We start from the raw sequence: 12631 nt of genomic DNA on the forward strand, positions 1-12631 counted from the left end.
ATGTCAACAGGGTCAAGGGTTAAGGATGTTGACCTGTCGTAGGCAAAGCGAGGCTGCACTGTAGTAGAAGTTTGATTATTTGCTGATGATTGTAGTACTAGTAGATGTATTTTCTGTGTTATCTCTTCAAGGCAAACAAACATCAGTTGTTTTTCTGAAGATAATAGGTATTTATGATTTCTATTCCATTTAACATTTACTTAGGCCTAGCTGTTTTCGTGTGTGTGTGTGATTAGACGTGTGTGCACGGCACCCACTCTGTCTGCTCTACACTGCTAGGCACCTCCATCTTCGATCAGTCAGAGGCAGGCAACATCCTTTCTGTCACTCATCATTGTGTCAGTGAGTTTCGCTGTACGATGATCAGCTGAAGGCGAGCTGCTTACTTGCTTGATTGTGGCGGGTCTGTTTGAAAGCTATCAAAGCTTATATGACCCTTCAGTACAATTTAATAATATTTTGCTTCAAATTGTTATGTTGTTGGGTAAATGCAAATGATGAAAAACGCAAGATTTCGAGATTAGAGTAAAACCTTTACTGTTCTGTATGAATATGTATGATTGTGATAAGGAAGGTTATTAAAATGAAATAAAAATAAGAGGAGAGAGCTCAAACTCAGTGTGTTTCCGACCACCTATGAAGATCCAAGAATTACTGTAGTAGGCTGCGCACTATGGAATTTAAAAAATCGGAATACCTCCTTGCTTGAACCTCCTCAGACTCAGATGGAAGATTAGGCCTATTCCAAGAATCGACCACTATACAGCTAAAAGAATACTCCTTATCAAGCCTAGCCTCTTTTTAAACAATTTGAATCTCTGACCTCTAGTTCCTTCTAAGTCAGAAAATGAAAAGAAAGTTCTGAAATTAATAATATCAAAACCGTTAATGATACTGTAACATGTCATCAATACAGTACAGTACATCATCATCATCATTTGGATTGTGTTGATTTTGAGAATGTCAAAAATTCTGTTGTTGTGCTTGAATTAAAATATAATTGGCATCAACACTTTTTGCTGTGGTCATTATAATCTTAGCAATGTTTATTGTTCAGGGTTCGTTCGAGTCCTTAAATTCCTGGAATGTCCTGGAAAAACAAATGAGCATTTTCCAGTACTGGAAAGTCCTGGAAATTTATGATTGTCCTTGAATAATTCTTCAATGTCCTGGAAATTTGATTATTTACCCATTTATCGTATTTCACATGATATATACGTAAATTCCAGGTCAGGATTAAAATAAACTAAAAAATGTTCGTTTGTTTTTGTCTTTTCAATACTCATACACAATTAAAGTATAGACCGTTTCCCCGCATACTGTAGCTATTTCTCAAAAGTAGGGCGGCATGTCTATAGTATTACTATACATGCGCAGCTCTCGCTCTTTGACGTTACACGTTACACAAAGGAGACGCGCGGCGGGTACATGTAAGGGCACTAATAATTTTCGGTACTGTGAACTACAGTACATGCTAAATTTGGGCATGTATACACTGTCGACTGATTATGTACAGTACTGTACAGCATATTCTATTTTTTTAGCGCAGACAGGGTTATGGCAGCCGAGGCGTTGAAAACACGAAAGAGGCAATCTAAGCTAGATGTGTTAGATAATTTAAAGAAGAGTAAGAAAGGATGTATTGCGCTGATATTGAAGGTCTGAAAAAGTCATCCGTAAGGTTTGCTGATCAGGCCGAGAGTAAAGGATAGTCAGACCATAGAGAAATGTTCTATTTTCCCTATGGTCTGACCGTATCTGACCGAACAGCCTGCGCGTCGAACTGCTGCTGAGAAAAAGTCATTACTGGCAGAAAGTGAGGCGAACATTGCTTCAAAATTAGAAGAAATAAAAATATATAAATCCAGAAACTACCATACCTATGACATTGTTTCAAATAAAGTGGATTTTTAAAAGGAATATGCTGTCATTTTTGTGTTGCTATTCTGTGTTAAATTTACTGTAGTGCTTGCAAATGTTGATAATTCAATTTTACAATGTACAGTATATATTTTCTCTACTTATAAACAAATGAAATCATCGCAAACACATCATACGTTAACATTTGCTGTATAGTAGATTATAAAAGTTTACATAGGTTTATAATATTAATTATAAATAATAACCATGAATGCAGAGATGAAATAAACGACTTCGCAGTACAATTAAACAAGTTTCAACATTTTAATGACCAATATGTATGAAATAACATTTCCAACGAGCGTGAGAAAAAGACACCGATCTATCGCCTCTGAATTAGATTTAAGTAAAACTTAATATGCAATCAACCAACAGTCTTTACTGTGATGGAAACAACTAAATTGATTGATTGAGTCCTTGAAATTCGGAAAATTTGACCTGGAATGTTCTGGAATTGTCCTGGAAATTTGCTTGTTTAAAAACGTATGAACCCTGATTGTTACACATTCCAAAACCAGTTCCTAATTCTGATTCAATTGAGGATGTAAAATTGTCAATCAATCAATCAATCAACCAATCAATCAATCAATCAGTAATCATATAAAAAACATATTTCCAAAAAGTGTTTAATTTCTAAGAAGGTGTTTGTTCCTGGTGAGAGTTTTCATACAACATGCTGCTTGGAAAAAAGAAGTCTAATCCACTTTTGAAAAAGGCCATATTTTATTACTAATATTATTCAATTGCTCTACTGCGTGGACATAAAAATCGGTCAGAGGGCCAAAGTGAATTTCTGATTTAACACAGAGGGCCGTACCCAAACTTTGCTGTTTCCAGTGTGCTTCCAAAAAACTCCAAGAACTGCTTTTACACCAATCTATTCTCAGTTTTAATTTTACTTTTTACATGATCAGTGTCAGGCCATAAAAAAACAAGTGTTTTTTAGCCAATTTTGCTTGGTGAGCCGCACACATAGGGTTTTTAATTCATTTTCGTGGGCCGCAAAAAAAATCGCTGGTGGGCTGTGATATGTTTTAGCTTTCTTTTGTGTTGGCAAGAATGAAAATTATAAACAAAAAGAATTCTAAACAGTTTTTCAGTCTAAGGATTATTATGCATATTGAACCAACATCTTTAACTCTGTTCTGAAGGACGAGTCTATATTGCACCCTGACTATCCCATACTATAATATAAAGTTTTTTAATTGCGCAGATGATACCTCAAAAACTAGGTAAAATTTGCACAGAAAATCAGAAGATAGGTACGCAGAATTGTAACTCTGCATAAATACATTTGTTATGTATTGTTAAGTTTAGGTAAAAACCTAATTTTCAGGAAAATCTTTCTCGGAAATTGCCCCATGTTTTCTGAAATGCACGGACAGATTTCTAGGCATAATTTTTGCGCAGAGGATGTATTCCCCGCACAAGTCTTATACAGTCTGGCAGCTAATTTACTTTAATTGATGTTTATTGCAAGCTATTCAGGGGTTATAACAACATCTCAAGACTCTGTAATATGTGTACTCTTGTAAAGTGGTGTTTAATGGCGCAATTAATGATACTGAGAACAGAGTGCATCATCTAAGGTTGAATTTTAAAATTGCAGTTACAGTAAAATTTGCTGCATTTGTTCAAAACTAACTAATTTTATGAATTTTATTACTATCTATCTAAATCATTTTACTATAAATATTTTTTACTTATTACCTCTATAAACTACTTTTTAATTATTCAAATTAATACCTTACCTGTTTTTTATTGTCATTTAGTTGAATTATACAGCTGTATTTTAACAAAATCTTATCCGGTAATTTTATTGTAATTTCTTAAATTTTGTATTTAACCCAAGTTTGATTTATTATTCTTTTATAGTTTTATCATGTTTGTAGTGAAGTCTTATATTATACTAGTTAATAATAGTTTGTATAATGTAAAAGTAGTATCGGGAACATAGTATGAAAAACATTGAAATTTGTGTTTACAGTGGTAAAATTTAATTGATGTCATCTCATCTCGCTTAAAATCTTTTAGTTCTTATAATATCTTTTCACTGTCAGCTCTCTTAACTCTCTCATAGGCTTCTGTATACAGGTAACTGATTTTCTCATCCTTTCAAGCTCTTTATATTAATGACATTTTCCTTCCCTTCTGACCTTTCTGTGACATACTTCTAACCTTTCTGTGACATAGTGTCATCCGGTCACTAGGGAGCTTTTGATTGCACAACGTCAGTAGGACGTAAAACGTAATGATGTCAGTCCTCTGCGCATGTGAGAACATTAAGATCTCATCGCATGGATTCTAGGACGCAATTTGGCCAAATCTACTATTGCAGAGAATGTAGGATGCCCGGTAGGACGGTTACACATAAGTGATCCCGTTCTATCATCGCGTCGTCGAACAAATCCAAAGCTTCCTAATGCCTGGTTCAGTTTTCCAATCTGTAATATTTCCGTAATTTATTCCAAAATAAGATTGACCTGAAAGTCAGTCAAAGTTCATTATATATCCCCTAAAGATTTGTCACACAAACTATGAAATCATCAGGTCTATTTATAGTGATGGTCAATTAGGAGTATAATGACCTAATGCAATATAAATTTTCGTTTTCTAATACTGTACTAAGTTAATTGAGTCACAATTGGCTTCAACTCCACTTTGATTGGATATTACTTACAGCAAGACCCAGGATGTGAAATAATACTGCATAGTAGGATTAGAGTTTTTGATTGGAATGAAATGCTTTCATTCTTCACTCATGAAATTTAAATTCAAAATACTTGAAGATGACAGTGTGAAATGTTAATACAGTACAGTAACTGCCTGGATAAAATTTGCTGGCTCCCATCCCATATTTTGCAGTTTTTTTTTTCATTCTCTCTTTTTAGAGTAATATGGAAGTGCATTTACATTGTCTGTATTATTTATTATCCAAAAACCAGCATACTGTTGGTAATTGTTAAACTGAGTAATTTGCATTTTAGAATACTGTATGACATACTGTATACTGTACTTTAGTGCAGAGAAGCCATAATGATATATAGTAATGCTATGCCTATATATGGTCATACTGTGATGTCATCATGCCCATATATGGGCATATCACACTTTTTTGTCACACAAAATTTGATAGTGTAGACAGAGCTTTAGAGTACTTATAACTTTGACAATAGAGTAGTAAGTAAATTCCATTATACGACCCATCATTTCAAAGCATTACAACTTACAATGTGGAGAATAAGATAATAAAAACTTGATTTTCATTTTTTGTTTACTTACTGCATGCTGGTTTTGGGATGACAAGCCTCATTTGATTAAAAATTATGAAACACTTAAGCCGGGTTTCCACTAGGCGAATTTATTCGCGCGAACCGAATGCGTTGCTCGTGCGCATTCACGTTTCTATCAGGAGTTTTCGCTTCAGCGAAATCGGTAGTTCGAAACTTTTTCTACTTTTTGCGAAATGAAAAAAATATGCAACCAATCAGAGCTCAGGAAGCGAACCAACGCTTTCGATTTGCGCGAATAGATTCACCTAATGGAAAACAGGTTTTATCTGTTTCAGTTGTATAAGGCCACTGTCTTTCCCACAGCTACAGGATTGTAAATACTAAAATCCACATTTATTTGATAAATATGTCTTGTCATGATATAGCTTCTGTGTTATGCCCTACCTTGACATGTTATCCAGTATTAAACATTTTAAGTTTCTTATTTAGGTTTGAAACATGGGTAGAGGAGGTGCGTATGTCTCCTCTCGCCGTGACAGCGAGTCTGAAATTCATGCCGCAAACATTGGAATCTATGGCTGGCGAAAACGGTGTTTGTATTTCTTGGTCCTTCTGCTCATGGTTCTTATTATCATCAATATAGCTCTCACCGTGTGGATTCTTAAAGTGTTGGACTTTTCCATTTATGGTTTTGGGAGTTTAAAACTGAGTGGTGATGACGTCAGGATATCAGGAGATGTTGAGTTTCTCAATCCAGTCTATGCATCAGAGATTCATGCAAATCATGTAAGTGTAAATTTTCATAAAAGTGTTTATGTATGTAATCATGTAGGTCTTTCAAGATAGCAGCTGCTAAAGTCTGGAACAGCCTACCATCAACTTTAAAATTCTGCACCACTCAAAACACTTTCTGAAGGAACTTAAAATTGCATTTCTTCCATAACGCATTCCACATAGAAAAGGTTTAGTAGGCAGATCAAAGTGCCTTGAGTATCACAAGACGATACCTGTGCTATATAACTGTTCATTTATCATTATTATTATTACTATTATTATTATTATTATTATTATTATTATTATTATTATTATTATTATTTATTTTATTATTATTTATATGAATAAACACGAGTTCTTTGTTCTATTCAGGATCTGCCTTTAGTTTTAAACTCTAAGAATAATATTACCTTCAATGCAAGAAACAGACAGGGGAATGTAACAGGAAAGTTTGTAATTGGTAAGTACTACAACCTCACATACAGTACTTTAATTTGACAGTAATATATACTACTAGCAGCAGAGACTCCAGAAATTTGCCGACAGTGGGTTCTACTTGTGAGACAGGGGTTCCAAACGAAGGGTCCGACTAGAGCAGCCTCAGTCCGAGTCCGGCCCGGAATAAAAAATACTTGGAAGGGTTAGTATGGCCCAAATTGTGCTGTTAGACCACAATATTAGGGATTTGGCAATCAAAATTAGATCAATTGGAGGCAAATTATGATTTTGTTTATTTTTTATACAAATTCCCACTGCCTCCTGTTGGAGCCACCACTGATTACTAGCGCATTAATGTGTTAATGTTATGGAAGCATATTTTCTTATTCTGGTTAAATCTTTTTATAGGATCAAAAGAAGTAAAATCATTTAGTGAACGATTTATTATATATGACAGTCAAGAAAACATTCTGTTTGATGCCAGTGATGAGTCACTCACCATCGGAGACATAGTCAAGCATGTCAAGTTTACAGGTATTATACGGCTCAGTACTCTCAAAGCTGTTGTATGACCATATATAATCATGATGCGCCTATATATGGTCATGATGTGATGTCGTCATGACCATATTTAGGCATGTCACTTGTTTTTGTCAAATAAAATATTATGGTTTGGACAGGGCTTTTTAATTTGATTATAATGATGGTAATAATAATCATAATACTGATAATGATGATAATAATAATCATAATACTGTATTTTACAGAGTGGTCAACTTTCCTAATTGTGGCAAAGACAAGCCAAACCAGTCAGTTGTCACAAATTCTGTTTCAGAGATAATGGAAAAAACGTGCTGGAATGTCAACATTTTTGAAAGCTATTTTATTACACTAAACTAACCTTTATATATCTATATATCATGCAATGCTATTATTTTCCCCATTTTCAATGTTAAAACAACAGTTTTTAACAATTTGTTGATGGTTTCTGCCTGAGAATGCCCAAAATCATAAACTTTAAAGGCTGATTTCTCAAATATTCTTCTTTAAACTGTTGTATGTGTAAACTGAAATGTCAGTTTTAAATGATTCTTGTACCATTTTATATCTCACATTTTGCTGTTTAACGTTGTATTAATAACTAAAATTTGATTTTTGCGACGAGTGACTGGTTTGGCTTGTTTTTGCCACAATTTAAGTCCCGTCCATACTATCAAATTTTATTTGACAACACACGTGACATGTCTAAATATGGTCATGATGACATCACATCACGACTATATATAGGCACGTAATGACTGTATATGGGCATCCATACAACAATTTTTTGTCAAATATAATTTGATAGTCTAATCAAAGCTTTAGGTTTAATTTAAGATACTAGCTTTCATCGACTACAAACCCAGGATATAATTGGATAATGTTAGTAATAATAATGATGATGATGACTGATGAGAATGATAAAGATAATGATAATAATAATAATGTTAATAATAATAATAATAATAGCATCATAAGATGGTTTACTTTGTATAAAATATTCTTATTTTATAAAATATTCTGACTAGTTTCAGGAGGAGTAGCGTTCCAAGGTCCTATCCAGGCTAATATAATTTCATCAAATAATGAAGAAAATTTAAGGTAAGTCCTAACACCCTAATGACCATTTAAGGGACTTTATAACATGATTACATTTAACCATCTACTGTGTAATAATACATAATACTGTGCAATAATCATGACAATCTCTACGTTATGTAGTGTACTGCATCTCACTTACCACTATGGGATGGTGTGTCTCGCAAAGAAGAAGTCCAGTCCAATCCAATATAATCTTCTGGCCAGATTAATTTACTTCATCAATGGAGGTTTTTATTTAAATAATCCATAGTTTCCAACAGTCTCACCTCGTGCGGGACGGTCCCGCATTTCAAAGTGATTTTGGATGAAACACGCATTTTACAGAAACACATGCGTGACCATAAATTTGTCACGCATTTAGACCAAGTCTATGCGTGATAACAAAAATTATCACAAATACAGTGGAAAATGTATTTAAAATTAGAAAAAAATAGGTGTTATGAAAAAAATAAAAGTGGCCATGCTGTAACTAGACTCATTGGAGAGTACAGAATACTTAATTCACTGAAGCGTTACTACAAATTGATCTGTATGCCTAGGCCTATTCATCTGCAACTGTTGTAGTCACTCGCACATTTCAAATCTCTCAGGTTGGTTACTATGATAATCCAACACAAGGACCATATTTGAGGGAGTGTAAGCTGGTCGTAATGATGCTATGAGGAAAATACTCAAATGAAATAGTCCCATACAGTTTGCAGGGTTTGTATGCATCCTTAAATTCCTTGAATGTCCTGGAAAAACAAATGAACATTTTCCAGTACTTGAAAGTCCTGGGAATTTATGATTGTTTTTAAATGTCCTGGACATTTACCATTTATCCAGTACTGCAGGTTGCCTAGTAACAGTAAATTAAATAAGAAACGTTCCCACGATACTCTTGTAAGAAGCAGGTCAAGTATTTGATCGCCACCAATTCAGGAATGTTATCAAAGAATGTCAAATGCTGAAAGTGACTGGCTGGCAGTGGTTCAGACAATTTTGTGCATTCAGTGAATTGAGTTGTTCACCTGTATTTTAGTAAAGCGGTGCTTTGTTAATCTTGTATATTAATTATATTTTAATTCAGATAATGATAGTAAACTTTGTTGATATCTGCTATGGTGTTTTTATTTGCGGTTTTGTCGCCCATACTCAGCTCTGTGAATTTGCTTTATTTATTTCATTACTCTCCAGACGTGTACACTTGCATGTTTGGCCATATCTAGTGCAAGGCAGTTAATTAACAATTAACGTAAACATGGGAACGTGCACTTCCACAGTTATTTTGTTACACTGAATGGCGTTTGTGTTTAAAGAGCATTTACATTTAAAAGTCCTTCATTTTATAGCGAAGTTTACAAAATCTTTGAAAAACCAATGCCGGTAGGATGATGAGAACTCTGTCGTACCTCAACATTTGCTGTATAGTAGATTATTAAAATTTACGTAGGCCTTCAACATTATAAATTTTTAAATACAGAGAAAAAATTAACAACTAAAGCCTAATAATAATTGACCTATAGGCCCAATAGTAATGAATAATAATACAGTAAATGGTATGGTGATGTGTAGAGAACTATAGAGCATTGCATTATTAATAAATAGTACAGTAAATCATTAGTTTTTACATTTATAAACACCTAAATGTATATGAAATAATATAATTTAACATCTCCGCAACTACAGTACACATATCGAGAGAGTTATCATTCGCTGATGAACAATTCTGGACAGGTGTGTACTCCACCCCGCGGGGCACAAAAGAACTGAGTTATTCTGGCGCATTGGTAACACAAAATGCACTGACAGGTTTATGTGATAAAATCAGACCATTGTTGTACACAACATTTGTGTGCCGAGGAGAGTATTCTACTCCAGTTCAGCCCTGCTTTATTTTACCGGTACTTTCTGATGCTCGTGGGAACTCATTTGCCCAACAAATTTTTACACATCTGAAAAAACAGAATTTCCCACGGACGTGAGAAAAAGAGACAGATCGGTCGCCTCCGAATTAAAGTTAGATACAAATTAATATACACTTAACTAACATGCATTTAAAATTAGTACAGCATACATGGTTTTTCATCAATCGTAAAATTACCAATATTTTACTGTTAAAGCTATATAATTAATGTGTACTTGAAATTTGTAAAAATTTGACCTGGAATTGTCCTGGAAATTTGCTTTTTTAAAAACTTATGAACCCTGAGTTTGCTGATGACAGGTAGGCTTGTGGGTAATTTCATTGCCAATCAGAGGTTAGAGAGCTCAGAATTGTTATATACAGACTTACCAAATCATGCCACCTTTAAATTTTCTTTGTAAATTAAAAAGAAAGATGCATTTGGAACATTAATATGCAATAAATATTTTAATTTGTTGATTATTTAGGTTAGAATCACCCATAGGGGATGTTACAGTTAACGCTGCTGAAACCTTAACATTATCTTCTAATAAATTGGAATCTAGCTGCCATGGTGATATGTCATTGGAATCAAAAACAGGGAAAGTAAGTGTCAAACAATCTGCAAAGTAATTTCAAATGATTAGTAATACAATAGAATTCCAGCTCAATTAACCTCAATAGCAATGTAAACAGAAAATTACAAACCTTTCCATTTATAATTATTGCAGTGCTCTACTAGATGCCAAGATATGTAGTAGGACAGTGCCTGCCTGTCCAAGCTGTCATAGTGGTGGATTCAAAGGGAAACCGATCCAACCCTCCTCTTCATTCCAAAATCCCCAGATCCACCATTGTGTCGTGTACAAAGTAGCCAAAGTAAATCATTGTTAGCCATTCAATTCCATTCAAAAAGACAAACTTCTCGCTGTGTTTAACCCTCTGATTGATATTGAACTTTTTTGATAATTAATAAAATAATACAATATAATTTGATGCCGATTCCTCTACAATGATCACACTTTCTATATCTGTACTTAATATTATAATTTACTGTTACAAAAAAAACTCCTCATAAGCCTAGATCAGTCAAATGTGTGAAAGAAAGCTAGAGTTTAGAAAATATATGTGAGCCTATAAAATCTTTTTGATCATTTATATGATTGCTGTTCAGTATTATTAAACACGTTTTTTTTTTCCAGATTATTTTAGAATCTTCAAATATTCATATTACTGGATTACAAAAGTCAACAACAACCGCCGGTGCCTATCAACTGTGTATTTGTGAAAATGGTCGTCTTTTTCTTGCTCATCCATCTGAAATGTGTGACTCTACCAACTCCGAATGCAACTAAAATTCATCTGAATCAAGCAATGTGATGTAAAGTTCATCTGTAAAATAATTTTTTACTGTTTTACTATTTATATAAAGCACTATAAAATGTACCTTGATAATTGATTTTATTTATTTTAGACATAGACATATTTGTACAGTAGATGTATTTGTATTTATATGTTGTATAGTTTATTGTTTTATTTGTGAAAATGAATTTTTTCACTTTTAAAAGTTATTTAAAAATTTCCATGATTTGATAGAGCTGTTGATATTTGCGTATTAGAACAAATGATTAATAGATAGTAAAGAAAGTACGGTCATTCTGTGGCAAAACGACGTAACTTGGAAATTGTCACTTTTCGAGAAAAATAGAGTTAAAGTTTGCATGTTTGCAATTTGGCAATAAATTGTCATACCCTACTGAAATTTTGCGTTGTTTTACCTCGGAAACATGTCAGGCGCGGTATTGTCGTGAGTGTGACATATTTTTGGGATTAATTACGTTTGGGGCAACCATATGCATTATCTAGCTTGTGCATACTTTGACGTTAAGATTATTGATATAAAAACACCATCAACTTGTTGATTTTGGCTTGCCAAAGTCCATTCAACTCAAAACAGTTTTTGAATACTATTTCCAAAAGCAAAACAAGGTATCTTCATGCTTTGCCTCGTAATCTTGCAGAATACGTTGTTTTACCATCACTAGATTTTAAGTTTTGTGCTTACTATCTCCAAAACTACTTATTGTTTTCATTGGTAAGTGTTTTATATACTGTACTCCCAAATAATACTATCTCAAAATCGACAAAAATGGTATTTACGTTGTTTTGCCTCAGGACGACCGACTAAATGTAGTGTTAAAATTAACAAACAACTTGAGACCACTGCGGTGTAGAGACTTGGAATTACCAAGAGAGAGTATATCAACATCTTATTAAGATTTGTCCACACTTTAGATTTTTCTATGGCACATTTACCCATATATGGGCATGATGATGTCATATCACACCCATATATGGGCGTGATGATGTCATATCACATCCATATATGGGCGTGATGATGTCACATCACATCCATATATGGGCATGATGATTTCATGTCACACCCATATATGGGCATGATGATGTCATATCACATCCATATATGGGCATTATGTCATATCATCCATATATATATGGGCATGATGATGTCATCACATCCATATATGTATGGGCATGATGATGTCATATCACACCCATGTATTTGTCATAAACTTGATAGTGTTGTCAGAGCTTAATGTATAAATGGCAGTCTCTTTCACTAAAGCCGGGCACTCACTAAGCCCGATGGTCGTTGGTTGACGCGAGTCTATGTAGAATGCAACAATACAATGCACACACAATGGATCGTTTTTAATGACGA

General features: G+C 33.9%; 1 protein-coding gene across 1 annotated transcript; it reads left to right on the top strand.

Annotated features, from left to right (window-relative positions):
* The first annotated feature begins 11 nt into the window (after nt 1-11).
* Nucleotides 12-12330, top strand: LOC117112135 (zeta-sarcoglycan-like). Its single transcript, XM_033255196.1, has 7 exons — nt 12-167; nt 5643-5939; nt 6300-6387; nt 6774-6899; nt 7934-8006; nt 10380-10497; nt 11094-12330. Exons 2-7 carry the CDS (start codon nt 5652-5654, stop codon nt 11244-11246), a joined length of 846 nt encoding a protein of 281 aa, XP_033111087.1. The 5' UTR covers nt 12-167; nt 5643-5651; the 3' UTR covers nt 11247-12330.
* Nucleotides 12331-12631: the final 301 nt, after the last annotated feature.

Source organism: Anneissia japonica, unplaced genomic scaffold, assembly GCF_011630105.1.
Source record: "Anneissia japonica isolate Jap-2015-1 unplaced genomic scaffold, ASM1163010v1 scaffold288117_len521816_cov214, whole genome shotgun sequence".
Taxonomy (NCBI): Eukaryota; Metazoa; Echinodermata; class Crinoidea; order Comatulida; family Comatulidae; genus Anneissia; species Anneissia japonica.

Bases quoted from the DNA above. Each gene is read 5' to 3' on its own strand.
- LOC117112135 (XM_033255196.1), top strand. From the start codon at position 5,652: ATGGGTAGAGGAGGTGCGTATGTCTCCTCTCGCCGTGACAGCGAGTCT. The intron at 5,940-6,299 runs GTAAGTGTAAAT...TGTTCTATTCAG, and splicing joins CAGAGATTCATGCAAATCAT to GATCTGCCTTTAGTTTTAAA. The intron at 8,007-10,379 runs GTAAGTCCTAAC...TTGATTATTTAG, and splicing joins AATAATGAAGAAAATTTAAG to GTTAGAATCACCCATAGGGG.